This window comes from Scyliorhinus torazame, chromosome 21, assembly GCF_047496885.1.
Source record: "Scyliorhinus torazame isolate Kashiwa2021f chromosome 21, sScyTor2.1, whole genome shotgun sequence".
Classification (NCBI taxonomy): Eukaryota; Metazoa; Chordata; class Chondrichthyes; order Carcharhiniformes; family Scyliorhinidae; genus Scyliorhinus; species Scyliorhinus torazame.
In genome coordinates, this window is record NC_092727.1 from 67074337 (window position 1) to 67096494 (window position 22158).

The window sequence follows — 22158 nt, forward strand, 5'->3', positions numbered from 1 at the left end:
GTGAAGACCGACCCAAAAAACCTGTTCAGTTCCTCAGCCATTTCCTCATCTCCCATTATTAAATCTCCCTTCTCATCCTCTAAAGGACCAATATTTACCTTAGCCACTCTTTTTTTGTTTTATATATTTGTAGAAACATTTACTATCTGTTTTTATATTCTGAGCAAGTTTACTCTCATAATCTATCTTTACTCTTCCAGTCCTCTAGTCTCCCACTGATCTTTGCTACTTTGTAAGTTTTTTCCTTCAATTTGATACTCTCCCTTATTTCCTTTGATATCTACGGTCGATTTTCCTTCTTTTTACAGTCCTTCCTTTTTGTTGGTATAAACCTTTGGTGAGCTCTGTGAAAAATCACTTGGAAGGTTCTCCACTGTTCCTCAACTGTTTCACCATAAAGTCGTTGCTCCCAGTCTACCTTAGCTAGTTCTTCTCTCATCCCATTGTAATCTCCTTTGTTTAAGCACAAAACACTCGTGCTTGATTTTACCTTCTCACCCTCCACCTGTATTTTAAAATCCACCATATTGTGATCGCTCCTTCCGAGAGGATCCCTAGCTATGAGATCCTGAATCAATCCTGTCTCATTACACAGGACAGATCTAGGACCGCTTGTTCCCTCGTAGGTTCCATTACATACTGTTCTAGCAAACTATCGCGGATACATTCTATAAACTCCTCCTCAAGGCTGCCTTGACCGACCTGGTTAAACCAATCAACATGTAGATTAAAATCCCCCATGATAATTGCTGTACCATTTCTACATGCATCAGTTATTTCTTTGTTTATTGCCTGCCCCACCATAATGTTACTATTTGGTGGCCGATAGACTACTCCTATCAGTGACTTTTTTGCCTTACTATTCCTGATTTCCACCCAAATGGATTCAACCTTATCCTCCATAGCACCAATGTCATCCTTACTGTTGCCCGGATGTCATCCTTAAATAACAGAGCTACACCACCTCCCTTACCATCCACTCTGTCCTTCTGAATAGTTTGATACCCTTGGATATTTAACTCCCAGTCGTGACCATCCTTTAACCATGTTTCAATAATGGCCACTAAATGATAGTCATTCACAATGATTTGCACCATCAACTCATTTACCTTATCCCGAATACCACGAGCATTCAGGTAAAGTACACTTATGTTGGCTTTTTTACCTCTGTTCTGAATCTTAACACCTCGATCAGTAACCTCTCCTAAGTTATATTTCCTCTTCACCTTTCTCCTAATTTTCTTTGTCGTTGAACCCATATCTTCATGTAACAACCTGCCGTGTCGCTTACCATTAATGTTTTCACTTCCCGTTTTATTCCTTTTAGTATTCCTGGTCCTATTCACTGAGATCCCCTCAGTCACTGTACCTTGTACTGTCGCCCTTTTTGATTTTTGACTATGGCTTCTCTGCCTTACACTTTCCCCCTTACTGCCTTTTGTTTCTGTCCCTGTTTTACTACCTTCCAACTTCCTGCATCGGTTCCCATCCCCCTGCCACATTAGTTTAAACTCTCCCCAGCAGCTCCAGAAAACACCCCCCTGGGACATCGGTTCCAGTCCTGCCCAGGTGCAGACCGTCTGGTTTGTACTGGTCCCACCTCCCCCAGAACCGGTTCCAATGTCCCAGGAATTTGAATCTCTCCCTCTTGCACCATCTCTCGAGCCATGTATTCATCCCCTCTATCCTGACATTCCAACTCTGACTAGCTCGTGGCACTGGTAGCAATCCTGAGATTACTACCTTTGAGGTCCTACTTTTTAGTTTAACTCCTATCTCCCTAAATTCTGCTTGTAGGACCTCGTCCCATTTTTTACCTATATCTTTGGTGCCTATGTGCACCACGACAGCTGGCTGTTCACCCTCCCCCCCCAGAATGCCCTGCAGCCGCTCCGAGACATCCTTGACCCTTGTACCAGGGAGGCAACATACCATCCTGGAGTCTCGATTGCGTCCGCAGAACCTCCTGTCTATTCCCCTTACAATTGAGTCCTCTATCACTATAGCCCGGCCATTCTTCTTCCTGCCCAGCTGCGCAGCAGAGCCAGCCACGGTGCCATGAACTTGGCTGCTGCTGCCTTCCCCTGGTGAGCCATCTCCCTCAACAGTATCCAAAGCGGTATATCTGTTTTGCAGGGAGATGACCGCAGAGGACACCTGCACTGCCTTCCTACTCTTGCTCTGTTTTTTGGTCACCCATTTTCTATCTCCCTCAGTACCTTTCTCCTGCGGTGTGACCAACTCGCTAAACGTGCTATCCATGACGTCCTCAGTGCTCCAAAGTGAGTCCATCCGCAGCTCCAGAGCCATCAAGCGGTCTAACAGGAGCTGCAACTGGACACACTTCTTGCACGTGAAGGAGCCAGGGACAGTGGACGTGTCCCTGAGCTCCCACATCGCACACGAGGAGCATGACACGGGTCTGACATCTCCTGCCATGTCTTAAACCTTCGGTTCACTTCAACAATTACAATTCCCCCACCACCCCCAAATTAAATAAATAAATAAACAACGAAGAAAAAAATAAATAAATATACCAATGAAAAGAAACAGAATAAAAGAAACACTACTTACCAGTCACTTACCAGGGATAAAAAGCACTTCCCCCCCACCCAGCTTCGAATTCCCACCGAGACTCAAATTCCCAAACTCACTCTTGGTTCTGTCTCACTCTGGCTGTGTCTTCTCTGGCTCACTGGGAGAACTCAGACGGTAGGATACAGACAGGACACAGACAGGAGGGCACAGACAGGAGACAGACAGGAGGACACAGACTGGAGACAAACAGGAGGAAACAGACAGGACACAGGCAGGAGGGCACAGACAGGAGGGCACAGACAGGACACAGACAGGAGAGCACAGACAGGAGGACACAAACAGGAGGGCAGAGACAGGAGGACACAGACAGGACACAGACAGGAGGGCACAGACAGGAGGGCACAGACAGGACACAGACAGGAGGGCACAGACAGGACACAGACAGGAGGGCACAGACAGGAGGACACAAACAGGAGGGCAGAGACAGGAGGACACAGACAGGAGACAGACAGGAGACAGACAGGAGGGCACAGACAGGAGGTCACAGACAGGACACAGACAGGAGAGCACAGACAGGACATAGACAGGAGGACACAGGCAGGATACAGACAGGAGAGCACTGACAGGAGGTCACAGACAGGAGACAGACAGGAGAACACAGACAGGAGACAGACAGGAGGACACAGACAGGAGGACACAGACAGGAGGACACAGACAGGAGGGCACAGACAGGAGGACACAGACAGGATACAGACAGGAGAGCACAGACAGGAGGTCATGGACAGGAGACAGACAGGAGAGCACAGACAGGACACAGACAGGAGAGCACAGACAGGACATAGACAGGAGGACACAGACAGGAGGACACAGACAGGATACAGACAGGAGAGCACAGACAGGAAGACACAGACAGGAGACATACAGGAGAGCACAGACAGGAGACATACAGGAGAGCACAGACAGGAGACAGACAGGAGGACACAGACAGGAAGACACAGACAGGAGACATACAGGAGAGCACAGACAGGAGACAGACAGGAGGACACAGACAGGAGGACACAGACAGGTGACAGACAGGAGACAGACAGGAGGGCACAGAGAGGAGGATACAGACAGGAGAGCACAGACAGGACTTAGTCAGGAGGACGCAGACAGGATACAGACAGGAGGACACAGAGAGGAGGACACAAAAAGGAGAGCACAGACAGGACTTAGTCAGGAGGACGCAGACAGGATACAGACAGGAGGACACAGAGAGGAGGACACAAAAAGGAGAGCACAGACAGGACTTAGTCAGGAGGACGCAGACAGGATACAGACAGGAGGACACAGACAGGAGGCAGACAGGAGGACACAGACAGGAGACAGACAGGACACAGACAGGAGAGCACAGACAGGACACAGACAGGAGGACACAGACAGGAGGCAGACAGGAGGACACAGACAGGAGACAGACAGGACACAGACAGGAGGGCACAGACAGGAGAGCACAGACAGGACACAGACAGGAGGGCACAGACCGGACACAGACAGGAGGCAGACAGGAGGCAGACAGGAGGACACAGACAGGAGGACACAGACAGGACACAGACAGGAGGCAGACAGACAGGAGAGCACAGACAGGAGAGCACAGACAGGACACAGACAGGAGGACACAGACAGGACACAGACAGGAAGACACAGACAGGAGAGCACAGACAGGAGAGCACAGACAGGACACAGACAGGAGGACACAGACAGGACACAGACAGGAGGGCACAGACAGGACACAGACAGGAGGGCACAGACAGGAGAGCACAGACAGGACACAGACAGGAGGGCACAGACAGGACACAGACAGGACACAGACAGGACACAGACAGGAGGACACAGACAGGACACAGACAGGAGAGCACAGACAGGACACAGACAGGGCACAGACAGGAGAGCACAGACAGGACACAGACAGGAGGGCACAGACAGGAGAGCACAGACAGGACACAGACAGGAGGACACAGACAGGACACAGACAGGAGGGCACAGACAGGACACAGACAGGAGGGCACAGACAGGAGAGCACAGACAGGACACAGACAGGAGGGCACAGACAGGACACAGACAGGACACAGACAGGACACAGACAGGAGGACACAGACAGGACACAGACAGGAGACAGACAGGAGGGCACAGACAGGACACAGACAGGACACAGACAGGAGGGCACAGACAGGAGAGCACAGACAGGACACAGACAGGAGGACACAGACAGGACACAGACAGGAGACAGACAGGAGGGCACAGACAGGACACAGACAGGACACAGACAGGAGGACACAGACAGGACACAGACAGGACACAGACAGGAGGGCACAGACAGGAGAGCACAGACAGGACACAGACAGGACACAGACAGGACACAGACAGGACACAGACAGGACACAGACAGGACACAGACAGGACACAGACAGGAGGGCACAGACAGGACACAGACAGGACACAGACAGGACACAGACAGGAGGACACAGACAGGACACAGACAGGAGGACACAGACAGGACACAGACAGGAGGGCACAGACAGGACACAGACAGGAGGGCACAGACAGGACACAGACAGGACACAGACAGGACACAGACAGGACACAGACAGGAGGGCACAGACAGGACACAGACAGGAGGGCACAGACAGGACACAGACAGGACACAGACAGGAGGGCACAGACAGGACACAGACAGGAGGGCACAGACAGGACACAGACAGGAGGGCACAGACAGGAGAGCACAGACAGGACACAGACAGGAGGGCACAGACAGGACACAGACAGGAGGGCACAGACAGGACACAGACAGGACACAGACAGGACACAGACAGGAGGACACAGACAGGACACAGACAGGAGAGCACAGACAGGACACAGACAGGAGAGCACAGACAGGACACAGACAGGACACAGACAGGAGAGCACAGACAGGAGGGCACAGACCGGACACAGACAGGAGAGCACAGACAGGACACAGACAGGAGGACACAGACAGGAGACAGAAGGACACAGACAGGAGACAGAGACAGGACACAGACAGGAGGACAGAGACAGGACACAGACAGGAGAGCACAGACAGGACACAGACAGGAGGACACAGACAGGAGACAGACAGTAGGGCACAAACAGGAGGACACAGGCAGGAGGGCACAAACAGGAGGGCACAGACAGGACACAGACGGGAGACCACAGACAGGAGGGCACAGACGGGAGGGCACAGACAGGAGGGCACAGGCAGGAGGCCACAGACAGGAGGACACAGGCAGGACACAGCCAGGAGAGCACAGACAGGAGAGCACAGACAGGAGGGCACAGACAAGACACAGACAGGAAGACACAGACAGGGCACAGACAGGAGGGCACAGACAGGAGAGCACAGACAGGAGAGCACAGACAGGAGAGCACAGACAGGAGCACAGACAGGAGAGCACAGACAGGAGAGCACAGACAGGAGCACAGACAGGAGGGCACAGGCAGGAGGCCACAGACATGAGGACACAGGCAGGACACAGCCAGGAGAGCACAGACAGGCGAGCACAGACAGGAGGGCACAGACAAGACACAGACAGGAAGACACAGACAGGGCACAGACAGGAGAGCACAGACAGGAGAGCACAGACAGGAGAGCACAGACAGGAGAGCACAGACAGGAGCACAGACAGGAGAGCACAGACAGGAGAGCACAGACAGGAGCACAGACAGGAGAGCACAGACAGGAGCACAGACAGGAGGGCACAGACAGGACACAGCCAGGAGAGCACAGACAGGACACAGACAGGAGGACACAGACAGGAGAGCACAGACAGGAGGGCACAGACAGGAGGGCACAGACAAGACACAGACAGGAAGACACAGACAGGGCACAGACAGGAGAGCACAGACAGGAGTGCACAGACAAGACACAGACAGGAAGACACAGACAGGGCACAGACAGGAGAGCACAGACAGGAGAGCACAGACAGGAGAGCACAGACAGGAGCACAGACAGGAGGGCACAGACAGGAGGGCACAGACAGGAGAGCACAGACAGGAGCACAGACAGGAGGGCACAGACAGGAGGGCACAGACAGGAGCACAGACAGGAGGGCACAGGCAGGAGAGCACAGACAGGAGCACAGACAGGAGGGCACAGACAGGAGAGCACAGACAGGAGCACAGACAGGAGGGCACAGACAGGAGAGCACAGACAGGAGAGCACAGACAGGAGCACAGACAGGAGGGCACAGACAGGAGGGCACAGACAGGAGTACAGACAGGAGAGCACAGACAGGGCACAGACAGGAGGACACAGACCGGACACAGACAGGAGAGCACAGACAGGAGGGCACAGACCGGACACAGACAGGAGAGCACAGACAGGAGGGCACAGACCGGACACAGACAGGACACAGACCGGGGAGCACAGACAGGAGGGCACAGACAGGACACAGACAGGAGGGCACAGACAGGACACAGACAGGAGAGCACAGACAGGACACAGACAGGAGGGCACAGACAGGAGACAGAAGGACACAGACAGGAGGACACAGACAGGAAGACAGAGACAGGACACAGACAGGAGAGCACAGACAGGACACAGACAGAAGGGCGCAGACAGGAGACAGACAGGAGGGCACTGACAGGAGGGGACAGACAGGACACAGACAGGAGAGCACAGACAGGACACAGACAGGACACAGACAGGGGAGCACAGACAGGAGGGCACAGACCGGACACAGACAGGAGAGCACAGACAGGACACAGACAGGAGGACACAGACAGGAGACAGAAGGACACAGACAGGAGGACACAGACAGGAAGACAGAGACAGGACACAGACAGGAGAGCACAGACAGGACACAGACAGAAGGGCGCAGACAGGAGACAGACAGGAGGGCACTGACAGGAGGGGACAGACAGGACACAGACAGGAGGACACAGACAGGAGACAGACAGGAGGGCACAGACAGGACACAGACAGTAGGGCACAAACAGGAGGACACAGGCAGGAGGGCACAAACAGGAGGGCACAGACAGGACACAGACGGGAGACCACAGACGGGAGGGCACAGACAGGACACAGGCGGGAGGGCACAGACAGGAGGGCACAGGCAGGAGGCCACAGACAGGAGGACACAGGCAGGACACAGCCAGGAGAGCACAGACAGGAGAGCACAGACAGGAGGGCACAGACAAGACACAGACAGGAAGACACAGACAGGGCACAGACAGGAGGGCACAGACAGGAGAGCACAGACAGGAGAGCACAGACAGGAGAGCACAGACAGGAGCACAGACAGGAGGGCACAGGCAGGAGGCCACAGACATGAGGACACAGGCAGGACACAGCCAGGAGAGCACAGACAGGAGAGCACAGACAGGAGGGCACAGACAAGACACAGACAGGAAGACACAGACAGGGCACAGACAGGAGAGCACAGACAGGAGAGCACAGACAGGAGAGCACAGACAGGAGAGCACAGACAGGAGCACAGACAGGAGGGCACAGACAGGAGAGCACAGACAGGAGTACAGACAGGAGAGCACAGACAGGAGCACAGACAGGAGTACAGACAGGAGGGCACAGACAGGAGCACAGACAGGAGTACAGACAGGAGAGCACAGACAGGAGAGCACAGACAGGAGAGCACAGGCAGGAGAGCACAGACAGGAGTACAGACAGGAGAGCACAGACAGGAGCACAGACAGGAGTACAGACAGGAGAGCACAGACAGGAGCACAGACAGGAGTACAGACAGGAGAGCACAGACAGGAGAGCACAGACAGGAGAGCACAGACAGGAGAGCACAGACAGGAGCACAGACAGGAGGGCACAGACAGGAGAGCACAGACAGGAGTACAGACAGGAGAGCACAGACAGGAGCACAGACAGGAGTACAGACAGGAGGGCACAGACAGGGCACAGACAGGAGGGCACAGACAAGAGAGCGCAGACAGGACACAGACAGAAGAGCACAGACAGGGCGCAGACAGAAGAGCACAGACAGGGCGCAGACAGGACACAGACAGAAGAGCACAGACAGGGCGCAGACAAGAGAGCATACACAGGAGAGCACAGAGAGGACATAGACAGGACAGCACAGGCAGGAGGGCACAGACAGGGCAGACAGGAGAGCGCAGACAGGAGGGCGCAGACAGGACACAGGCAAGAGGGCCTGGACAGGAGAGCACAGACAGGAGAGCTCAGACAGGACACAGACAGATGGCACAGACAGGAGAGCACAGACTGGAGAGTACAGACAGGAGAGCACAGACAGGACACAGACAGATGGCACAGACAGGAGAGCACAGACTGGAGAGTACAGACAGGGGGGCACAGACAGGACACAGACAGATGGCACAGACAGGAGAGCACAGACAGGAGGGCACAGACAGGAGGGCACAGACAGGAGAGCACAGACAGGAGGGCACAGACAGGAGGGCACAGACAGGAGGGCACAGACAGGAGGGCACAGACAGGACAGACAGGAGAGCACAGACAGGAGGGCACAGACAGGAGGGCACAGACAGGAGAGCACAGACAGGAGGGCACAGACAGGAGGGCACAGACAGGAGGGCACAGACAGGAGGGCACAGACAGGACAGACAGGAGGGCACAGACAGGAGGACACAAACAGGAGGGCACAGACAGGAGGTCACAGACAGGACACAGACAGGAGAGAACTGACAGGAGGTCACAGACAGGAGACAGACAGGAGAACACAGACAGGAGGACACAGACAGGAGGACACAGACAGGACACAGACAGGAGGGCACAGACAGGAGGACACAGACAGGATACAGACAGGAGAGCACAGACAGGAGGTCATGGACAGTAGACAGACAGGAGAGCACAGACAGGACACAGACAGGAGGACACAGACAGGATACAGACAAGAGACATACAGGAGAGCACAGACAGGAGACATACAGGAGAGCACAGACAGGAGACAGACAGGAGGACACAGACAGGAGACAGACAGGAGGACACAGACAGGATACAGACAAGAGATATACAGGAGAGCACAGACAGGAGACAGACAGGAGAGCACAGACAGGACACAGACAGGAGGACACAGACAGGATACAGACAAGAGACATACAGGAGAGCACAGACAGGAGACATACAGGAGAGCACAGACAGGAGACATACAGGAGAGCACAGACAGGAGACAGACAAGAGGACACAGACAGGAGACAGACAGGAGGACACAGACAGGAGACATACAGGAGGACACAGACAGGAAGACACAGACAGGAGACATACAGGAGAGCACAGACAGGAGACAGACAGGAGGACACAGACAGGAAGACAAACAGGAGACATACAGGAGAGCACAGACAGGAGACAGACAGGAGGACACAGACAGGTGACAGACAGGTGACAGACAGGAGGACACAGACAGGAGGACACAGACAGGTAACAGACAGGAGACAGACAGGAGGACACAGACAGGAGGACACAGACAGGTGACAGACAGGAGACAGACAGGAGGGCACAGAGAGGAGGATACAGACAGGAGAGCAAAGACAGGAGGCAGACAGGAGGACACAGACAGGAGGACACAGACAGGTGACAGACAGGACACAGAAAGGAGAGCACAGACAGGACTTAGTCAGGAGGACGCAGACAGGATACAGACAGGAGGACACAGACAGGAGGGCGCAGACAGGAGACAGACAGGAGAGCACAGACAGGACACAGACAGAAGGGCGCAGACAGGACACAGACAGGAGGACACAGACAGGAGACAGACAGGAGGGCACAGACAGGACACAGACAGTAGGGCACAAACAGGAGGACACAGGCAGGAGGGCACAAACAGGAGGGCACAGACAGGACACAGACGGGAGACCACAGACAGGAGGGCACAGACGGGAGGGCACAGACAGGAGGGCACAGGCAGGAGGCCACAGACAGGAGGACACAGGCAGGACACAGCCAGGAGAGCACAGACAGGAGAGCACAGACAGGAGGGCACAGACAAGACACAGACAGGAAGACACAGACAGGGCACAGACAGGAGGGCACAGACAGGAGGGCACAGACAGGAGAGCACAGACAGGAGAGCACAGACAGGAGAGCACAGACAGGAGCACAGACAGGAGAGCACAGACAGGAGCACAGACAGGAGGGCACAGACAGGAGAGCACAGACAGGAGAGCACAGACAGGAGAGCACAGACAGGAGCACAGACAGGAGGGCACAGACAGGAGAGCACAGACAGGAGTACAGACAGGAGAGCACAGACAGGAGCACAGACAGGAGTACAGACAGGAGGGCACAGACAGGGCACAGACAGGAGGGCACAGACAAGAGAGCGCAGACAGGAGAGCACAGACAGGACACAGACAGAAGAGCACAGACAGGGCGCAGACAGGACACAGACAGAAGAGCACAGACAGGGCGCAGACAAGAGAGCATACACAGGAGAGCACAGAGAGGACATAGACAGGACAGCACAGGCAGGAGGGCACAGACAGGGCAGACAGGAGAGCGCAGACAGGAGAGCACAGACAGGAGCACAGACAGGAGAGCACAGACAGGAGCACAGACAGGAGGGCACAGACAGGGCACAGACAGGAGGGCACAGACAAGAGAGCGCAGACAGGAGAGCACAGACAGGACACAGACAGAAGAGCACAGACAGGGCGCAGACAGGACACAGACAGAAGAGCACAGACAGGGCGCAGACAAGAGAGCATACACAGGAGAGCACAGAGAGGACATAGACAGGACAGCACAGGCAGGAGGGCACAGACAGGGCAGACAGGAGAGCGCAGACAGGAGGGCGCAGACAGGACACAGGCAAGAGGGCCTGGACAGGAGAGCACAGACAGGAGAGCTCAGACAGGACACAGACAGATGGCACAGACAGGAGAGCACAGACTGGAGAGTACAGACAGGGGGGCACAGACAGGAGGGCACAGACAGGAGGACACAGACAGGAGGGCACAGACAGGACACAGACAGATGGCACAGACAGGAGAGCACAGACAGGGCACAGACTGGAGAGTACAGACAGGGGGCACAGACAGGAGGGCACAGACAGGAGGGCACAGGCAGGACACAGACAGATGGCACAGACAGGAGATCACAGACAGGACACAGACAGGAGAGTACAGACAGGAGGGCACAGACAGGACACAGACAGATGGCACAGACAGGAGAGCACAGACAGGGCACAGACTGGAGAGTACAGACAGGGGGCACAGACAGGAGGGCACAGACAGGAGGGCACAGACAGGACGGCACAGACAGGTGACAGACAGGAGACAGACAGGAGGACACAGAGAGGAGGACACAGAAAGGAGAGCACAGACAGGGCATAGTCAGGAGGACGCAGACAGGATACAGACAGGTGGACACAGACAGGAGGACACAGACAGGAGACAGCCAGGAGAGCACAGACAGGAGGCAGACAGGAGGACACAGACAGGAGGACACAGACAGGAGGTCACAGACAGGAGACAGACAGGAGAGCACAGGCAGGAGACAGACAGGAGAGTACAGACAGTACACAGACTGGAGGGCACAGGCAGGACACAGACAGGAGGGCACAGACAGGAGAGCACAGACAGGAGAGTACAGACAGGAGAGCACAGACCAGACACAGACAGGAGAGAACAGACAGGAAAGCACAGACGGGACACAGACAGGAGAGCACAGACAGGACACAGGCAGGAGGGCACAGACAGGAGGACACAGACAGGAGAGCACAGACAGGACACAGACAGGAGGGCACAGACAGGAGGGCACAGACAGGGCACAGACAGGACACAGACAGGAGGGCACAGCCAGGTGGGCACAGACAGGGCACAGACAGGACACAGACAGGAGGGCACAGACAGGACACAGACAGGAGGGCACAGACAGGAGGGCACAGACTGGAGGGCACAGACAGGACACAGCCAGGAGGGCACAGACAGGAGGGCACAGACAGGACACAGACAGGAGAGCACAGACAGGACACAGACAGGAGGGCACAGACAGGAGGTCACAGACAGGAGGACACAGACAGGAGACAGACAGGAGGGAACAGACAGGGCACAGATAGGAGGGCACAGACAGGACACAGCCAGGAGGGCACAGACAGGACACAGACAGGAGGGCACAGACGGGACACAGACAGGAGGACACAGACAGGAGGGCACAGACAGGAGGTCACAGACAGGACACAGCCAGGAGGGCACAGACAGGACACAGCCAGGAGGGCACAGACAGGGCACAGATAGGAGGGCACAGACAGGACACAGCCAGGAGGGCACAGACAGGAGGGCACAGCCAGGAAGGCACAGCCAGGACACAGCCAGGAGGGCACTGACAGGGCACAGACAGGAGGGCACAGACAGGGCACAGACAGGAGGGCACAGTCAGGAGGGCACAGACAGGAGGGCAGTGCGTGAACCTGATGGAGCCACTGTTTCGATCTGAAGTGCCGAAGGGTCGTTTAGACTGAAGACTGTTGGTATGTCTGCCTTAGCTTCTGTTACTGAGGAACGATTCTGTCCTCAGGGTGATGCTGTGTAAGGGCTGCAGTGGCAGCTCTTATGTTGTAAGGGACAGATGTGTATTGCACAGATTTTTCAGCAATACCTATTTCTGCTCACAGAGCCGGCAGAGATAGAAACCGTTCTTCAGACAATGGAGGAGACTGCAGCCCGGGGAAACAGCTTGACTGCTGGCTCCCCATCGCCTGAAGCTATTGGTAAAACAGGAAAGGTCGAGTTTGTCAGGAATTAGATTATGTTAAACAGGAGAAGATTGTAGTTGATGATATTTTGGAGAGGAGGTAAGAAGCACACAGTTGCCCTCAACACCGCCTGGGCTATGGACAGAAGCATAAACTGGAGCGATGGGTGTCGGTGAGTCAAGGTCAGAACACCTGCCTCCTCAAGTAGCAATAAATGTTTTCTGGTTACAGGGAACACTCCTGAAATCATGGGGCTTGTGAGGGTCAAACAGAGTCTTTAGGTGGCGGGGGGTACAAAGGAACGAGAAATGAGAACGGTTCTTACAGATACTGATTGCTCGAATTTTCTGCTGACAAAGATAAGGAAATGGGAGAAATAGTGTCCACTCTCCCAATGCAAACTGCAGCAATGAATTGTCATTGAAGCTTTTGACACTGGAGTCAAGACGGAAAATGAAAGCTCTAACCACAATGGCGTTTCCAGCAGATTATTGATAAACATAACATTAAAAATAAACCTTTCAGCTGCTCAATATCGAGATTTGCCCTTTGTACAGTCTCCTTTAATAACTCACACCATCATTAACAGCCCAATATTGAATAGCTCACATTGTCACGCTGGCCTTGGCTGACCTTCTCTCATCTACTTACCATCACACTCTTGGGGTCAAAGACTGGTTCCTTGGGGGGCTCTGGAGGTGGGGGGGCTGCAGCTGCTGCTGCTGCTGCCTTGGCAGGTTCCTTCTTCACTTCTTTCTTGGGGGCCATGCTAGAGAGAGGCAGGGCGGTGTCTGCAGGAACTGTTCAGCGCACGGACGAGCATCCGCAGCCCCCAGCCCACTATTATATAGTACCCTCCCTCAGCCACCAGACAGCTGAGGAAGCTGCAATTACTGCCTATAAATGGAAGAAATCTCCATCCCTCCAGGGAATATTGGAGCTTTGCTGGCGGCTTCCATCAGCCGGTGCTGGCATGGCAACCAGGAAACCGACAGCTCTGGAAATCTGAGCTGAGACAGTTAAAGGGAAGCCATCCTCCTGAAAAGGTATTTGACAAACTCTTTAAGAGGAGGCCGCAAGAAGGAGATGCTCCCAGTGACTTTAAACAAAGCAGCAGCGTTGTAAAGATGTGATTTGACAAAGCTCCCCTCCCTCGGGTCTGTGCTTGAGAATGAACAAAAGGATTGTGAAACAAAGAACAGAAAATACTGGACCATGGAGATTTTTGTTTCTGTGGTGAAAGGGTCCCTTTAATGTTACAGCGCCACAGCTTTGCAATAACCCCGTTATCTGTTTGACTCCACGGCCCCAGAGATTAGAGAGATGATGCTCCAAACTTTAAATAGCATTTTTACAGCTAGTACCATTGGAGGCTGAACACCAGCCCTGGGCTGGCGAAGCTGGAGCCGGAGTTCCCATCTGTCGGTGCCTGTCTACAGGACGGTGTACGAGGAAGAGGCTTGTAGAAACTTAATAAAATCTGATGCCGGCCTTCCTTTCTCATCCATTGTACAGTGACCACTGAACCCACTGACCTCCCGACCCACTGACCACTGTACCCACTGACCTCCCGACCCACTGACCACTGAACCCACTGACCTCCCGACCCACTGACCACTGTACCCACTGACCTCCCGACCCACTGACCACTGTACCCACTGACCTCCCGACCCACTGACCACTGAACCCACTGACCTCCCGACCCACTGACCACTGTACCCACTGACCTCCCGACCCACTGACCACTGTACCCACTGACCTCCCGACCCACTGACCACTGTACCCACTGACCTCCCGACCCACTGACCACTGTACCCACTGACCTCCCGACCCACTGACCACTGTACCCACTGACCTCCCGACCCACTGACCACTGTACCCACTGACCTCCCGACCCACTGACCACTGAAACCACTGACCTCCCGACCCACTGACCACTGTATCCAATGACCACTGTACCCTCTGACCTCCCTACCCACTGGCCACTGTGCCCACTGACCTCCCTACCCACTGACCACTGTACCCACTGACCTCCCTACCCACTGGCCGCTGTAAACACTGACCACTGTAACCACTGGCCACTATACACACTGAACACTGTACCCATTGACCACTGTAGCCACTGACCATTGTACCGACTGACCTTCCTAACCACTGTACCCACTGACCACTGTATCCACTAACCTCCCTAACCACTGACCACTGTACCCACCGACCACTGTACCCACTGACCACTGTATCCACTAACCTCCCTAACCACTGATCACTGTACCCACTGACCTCCCTACCCACTGACCACTGTACTCACTGGCCACTGTACCCACTGACCACTGTACCCACTGACCTCCCTACCCACTGACCACTGTACCCACTGACCACTGTACCCACTGACCTCTCTACACACTGGCCACTGTGCACACTGACCACTGTACCCACTGACCTCCCGACCCACTGACCACTGTACCCACTGACCATTGTTGACACTGACTTCTGTACCCACTGACCACTCTACCCACTGACCACTGTACCCACTGACCTCCCTGCCCACTGACCAGTGTACCCACTGACCACTGTACAAACTGACCTTCCTACCCACTGAACACTGTACCCACTGACCACCGTACCCACTGACCTCCCTACCCACTAACCACTGTACCCACTAACCACTCTACCCACTGACCACTGTACCCACTGACCTCCCTACCCACTGACCACTGTACCCACTGACCACTGTACTCACTGACCACTATACCCACTGAACACTGTACCCACTGACCTCCCTGCCCACTGACCAGTGTACCCACTGACCACTGTACAAACTGACCTTCCTACCCACTGAACACTGTACCCACTGACCACCGTACCCACTGACCTCCCTACCCACTAACCACTGTACCCACTAACCACTCTACCCACTGACCACTGTACCCACTGACCTCCCTACCCACTGACCACTGTACCCACTGACCACTGTACTCACTGACCACTATACCCACTGAACACTGTACCCACTGACCACTGTATGCACTGATCTCCCTACCCACGGACCACTGTACCCACTGACAACTGTAACCACTGACCACTGTACCCACTGACCTCCCTACCCACTGACCACTGTAAACACTGACCACTGTTCTCACTGACCACTGTACCCACAGACCTCCTTACCCACTGACCACTATACTCACTGACCACTGTACCCACTGAACACTGTACCCACTGACCTTCCTACCCACTGACCACTGTACCCACTGACCACTGTACCCACTGACCACTCTACCCACTGACCACTGTACCCACTGAACTCCCTACCCACTGACCACTGTACTCACTGGCCACTGTACCCACTGACCTCCCTACCCACTGACCACTGTACCCACTGACCACTGTACCCGCTGACCTCTCTACCCACTGGCCACTGTGCACACTGACCACTGTACCCACTGACCTCCCTACCCACTGACCACTGTACCCACTAACCATTGTTGACACTGACTTCTGTACCCACTGACCACTCTACCCACTGACCACTGTACCCACTGACCTCCCTGCCCACTGACCAGTGTACCCACTGACCACTGTACAAACTGACCTTCCTACCCACTGAACACTGTACCCACTGACCACCGTACCCACTGACCTCCCTACCCACTAACCACTGTACCCACTAACCACTCTACCCACTGACCACTGTACCCACTGACCTCCCTACCCACTGGCCACTGTACCCACTGACCACTGTACCCATTGACCTCCCTACCCACTGACCACTGTACCCACTGACCACTGTACCCACTGACCACTGAACCCACTGTCCTCCCTACCCACGGAACACTGTACCCACTGACCACTGTATCCACTGACCACTGTACCCACTGAACAATGTGCCCACTGACCTCCCTACCCATTGACCACTGTACCCAATGACCATTGTACACACTGACCACTGTACCCACTGACCACTGTTCCCACTGACCTCCCTACCCACTGACCACTGTAACCACTGAGCACTGTACCCACTGACCACTGTACCCACTGACCTCCCTACCCACTGGCCACTGTAACCACTGAACACTGTACTCACTGACCTCCCTACCCACGGATCACTATACCCACTGACAACTGTAACCACTGACCACTGTACACACTGACCTTCCTACCCACTGACCACTGTACCCACTGACCACTGTACCCACTGACCATTGCACCCACTGACCTTCCTACGCACTGACCACTGTACCCACTGACCATTGCACCCACTGACCTTCCTATCCACTGACCACTGTACCCACTGACCTCCCGACCCACTGACCACTGTACCCACTGACCACTGTACCCACTGACCACTGTACCCACTGACCTTCCTACCCACTGACCACTGTACTCACAGACCATTGTACCCACTAACCACTGTACCCAATGACCTTCCTACGCACTGACCACTGTACCCACTGACCACTGTACCCACTGACCACTGTACCCACTGACCTCCTTACCCACTGACCATTTTTTCCACTATCCTCCCTACCCACTGACCTCCCTGTCCACTGACCTCCCTGTCCACTGACCACTGTACCCTCTGACCACTGTACCCATTGACCACTGTACCCACTGACCTCCCTATCCACTGACCACTGTACCCACTGACCACTGTACCCACTGATCTCCCTATCCACTGACCACCGTACCCACTGACCACTGTACCCACTGACCTCCTTACCCACTGACCACTGTAGCCACTGACCACTGTACCATTGACCACTGTACCCACTGACATCCCTATCCACTGAACTCCCTAACTACTGACCACTGTACCCACTGACCACTGTACCCACTGACCTCGTTACCCACTGACCACTGTACCCACTGACCACTGTACCCACTGACCTCCCTACCTACTGATCACTGTACCCACTGACCACTGTACCCAATGCCCACTGTACCCACTGACATCCCTACCCACTGACCACTGTACCCAATACCCACTGTACCCACTGACATCCCTACCCACTGACCACTGTACCCACTGACCACTCTACCCACTGACCTCCCTACCCACTGACAACTGTACCCACTGACCACTGTAACCACTGACCACTGTACCCACTGAACACTGTACCCACTGACCACTGTACCCAATGCCCACTGTACCCAATGCCCACTGTACCCACTGACATTCCTACCCACTGACCACTGTACCCAATGCCCTCTGTACCCACTGACATCCCTACCCACTGACCACTGTACCCAATACCCACTGACATCCCTACCCACTGACCGCTGTACCCACTGACCTCCCTACCCACTGATCACTGTACCCACTGACCACTGTACCCAATGCCCACTGTACCCACTGACATCCCTACCCACTGACCACTGTACCCAATACCCACTGTACCCACTGACATCCCTACCCACTGACCACTGTACCCACTGACCACTGTACCCATTGACCTCCCTACCCACTGACAACTGTACCCACTGACCACTGTACCCACTGACCTCCCTACCCACTGATCACTGTACCCACTGACCACTGTACCCACTGACCACTGTACCCACTGAACATTGTACCCACTGACCACTGTACCCACTGACCACTGTGCCTATTGACAACGGCACCCATTAACCTCTCTACCCACTGACCACTGTACCCCTTGACTATTGTACCAACTGACCACTGTCCCCACTGACCTCCCTATCCACTAACCTTGCTACGCATTGACCACTGTCCCCACTGACCACAGTGCCCATTGACCACTGCACCCATTAACCTCTGTGCCCACAGATCTCCTTACCCACTGACCTCACTACCCACTAACCTCACTAGCCACTGACCTCCCTACACACTGACTATTGTACCCACTGACCACTGTACCCAATGCCCACTGTACCCAATGCCCACTGTACCCACTGACATCCCTACCCACTGACCACTGTACCCAATGCCCACTGTACCCACTGACATCCCTACCCACTGACCACTGTACCCACTGAACACTATATCCACTGACCTTCCTACCCACTGACCACTGTACCCACTGACCACTGTACCCACTGACCTCCCTACCCACTGATCACTGTACCCACTGACCACTGTACCCAATGCCCACTGTACCCACTGACATCCCTACCCACTGACCACTGTACCCAATACCCACTGTACCCACTGACATCCCTACCCACTGACCACTGTACCCACTGACCACTCTACCCACTGACCTCCCTACCCACTGACAACTGTACCCACTGACCACTGTAACCACTGACCACTGTACCCACTGAACACTGTACCCACTGACCACTGTACCCAATGCCCACTGTACCCAATGCCCACTGTACCCACTGACATCCCTACCCACTGACCACTGTACCCACTGACCACTGTGCCTATTGACAACTGCACCCATTAACCTCTCACCCACTGACCACTGTACCCACTAACCTCCCTACCCATTGACCACACTACCCCTTGACTATTGTACCAACTGACCACTGTCCCCACTGACGTCCCTATCCACTAACCTTGCAACCCACTGACCACTGTCCCCACTGACCACTGTGCCCATTGACCACTGCACCCATTAATCTCTGTACCCACAGATCTCCTTACCCACTGACCTCACTACCCACTAACCTCACTAGCCACTGACCTCACCAAACACTCTGACTATTGTACCCACTGACCACTGTACCCATTGACCACTGTACCCACTTACCACTGTACCCACTGACCTCCCTACGCACTGTCCTCCCTACCCAATATCCTCCCTTCCCACTGACCTCCCTCCCAACTGACCTTCATACCCACTGGCCACTGTACCCACTGACCACTGTACCCACTGACCACTGTACCCACTGACCTCCCAACCCACTGACCACTGCATATGGATGCCATTGATACATTAAATCGCGCCCTAGGTACAGCCCCCGCTTTGCAGGTACCAGACCCACACCCCCCATACGCCATAGAATTAGCAACCACCGACTGAACCCTATCGGCCGTACTACTCCAAGAACGGCACAATCATTTAGGACCTGTAGCCCACTGGAGCAGGGATTTTCAGCCTGCGAAAGGCACTTGCTCACAGCTTTTTGGGCTGTTCAGTACTTCGCATGCATCACAAGCCTCAACCCCGTAACCATTTTAACCGAGCACACCCCAACGCAACTACTGTTAGATCGTAGGTTAAAGGACGGTCAAGTCAGCCAAATTAGCGCAGCGCGCTGGACCCTACTCTTGCAAGGAAGGGACATCACAGTAAAAAGGACAAAGGCACACACATTTTTAGCAGATAATTTGCAGTATGCATGAACCCCACATGAGTGTGAAATCATCGCAGCCAGGCACAACACAGGACGCTTTATTCCTAAATCGCTACCCACAAAAGCAGGCATCAGACCGCAGAGAACCCAGCCCATGGATAAATCTTTAAAAATTTATGTAGATGGCTCCTCCACTGTTGATAATGGAAAAAGGATTACAGGATGCGGTATTTATGTGGAAGACGTGCAGGGAAGCGCATTAGAGGAGATATCGCTAAAATTACCAGGTCATTTAGGATCGCAGGCAGCCGAGTTAGCAGCAATTGCATACATAGTACAGCACCCAGATTCTTTCCCAACTCCCGCAGATATATATTCGGACAGTTTATATGTCTGCAACAGTTTGACAGAATTCCTGCCACTGTGGGAATCTAGAGGATTCATATCCGCCGACGGTAAACCCCTACCCTCAGCGCCATTACGGAAGCACATTCTTGAAACACCTGAAGACCGCAAATTTGGCATAATAAAGGTTAGAAGCCATCATCGTTCCTCCCCACCCACTAACGTAAAAGCAAACACCCTAGCAACGGCAGGATCACGACACGGTCACTTTTGGCAACCCCTGAGAGTGCCCCAGTACACGCGGTCCAGGTCTCACAGACCAATATCCAAGATTTAGCACAGGCCCAAAAGGCAGACGACACTCTTCAGCAAATTTTAAATGGTAACTTCCCAGCCCCCTATGACAAATTCAAGGACAGACTGACGGTACAGGACGGAATTGTAGTAAAGAATGGAATTTACGTGGTCCCCACCCAGGACAGGATTATTTGTCAATTTCATGACGGACACGGACATCAGGGGATAGACAATATCATTGCCCACTTAAGACCTCTGTGCTGGTGGCCCAATTTAAAAACAGATGTCACTCATTATATTGAAAATTGTTTAATTTGCGCTCAAAATAACCCAGAAAGATACTCCAGTAAAGGTCAGTTAAGACACACCCGCCCTGTTAATGGCCCTTGAATGAATTTACAGCTAGATTATATTGGCTCCCTCCCCCCCTGCAGAAATGGTTTTAAATATGTGTTGGTAGTGATCGACCCACCTTCACAAAATGGGTGGAAGCATTTCCCTCCTGGACAAACACGGCTACGGCAACAGCCAAGATTTTAACACAGCAAATATTTACACGCTGGGGATTCCCCTGCAGCATTCCCCGGCATAAATAACCTGGCCGCGAGGTTTGCTAGTGTCACACGGGAGGGTTTAAACTAGTATGGCAGGGGGGTGGGCACGGGAGCAATAGGTCAGAAGGTGAGAGCCTTGAGGGAGAACTAGGGAATAGGGACAGTGGGGCTCTGAGGCAGAGCAGACAGGGAGACGTTGCTGAACACAGCGGGTCGATTTCGGCGGCGTGAGAACAGCTGGTGAGTCAGTTTCAGCGGGAGCATTGCGGAAGGAGGTTGCTGGGAGGTAAGTCAACCTTTAAAAGCACTTGTCTTTGCAGGGGCAGGCCAGTCGATTTCGGCGGCGTGAGAACAGCTGGTGAGTCAGTTTCAGCGGGAGCATTGCGGAAGGAGGTTGCTGGGAGGTAAGTCAACCTTTAAAAGCACTTGTCTTTGCAGGGGCAGGCCAGTCGATTTCGGCGTGAGAA

General features: G+C 54.1%; 1 protein-coding gene across 2 annotated transcripts in view; it reads right to left on the minus strand.

The window, feature by feature from the left end:
• LOC140398330 (myosin light chain 4-like) overlaps positions 1 to 14226 on the minus strand; it is a 243091-nt gene extending 228865 nt beyond the window's left edge. Inside the window, exon 1 of one of the 2 annotated variants that reach the window (XM_072486903.1) lies at positions 13881 to 14226. In XM_072486903.1, coding sequence (XP_072343004.1) covers positions 13881 to 13997 — 117 coding nt within the window. In that variant the 5' untranslated portion in view covers positions 13998 to 14226. The remainder of the gene's footprint in view (positions 1 to 13880) is intronic. The other variant, XM_072486902.1, reaches the window with a different exon arrangement.
• Positions 14227 to 22158: the final 7932 nt, after the last annotated feature.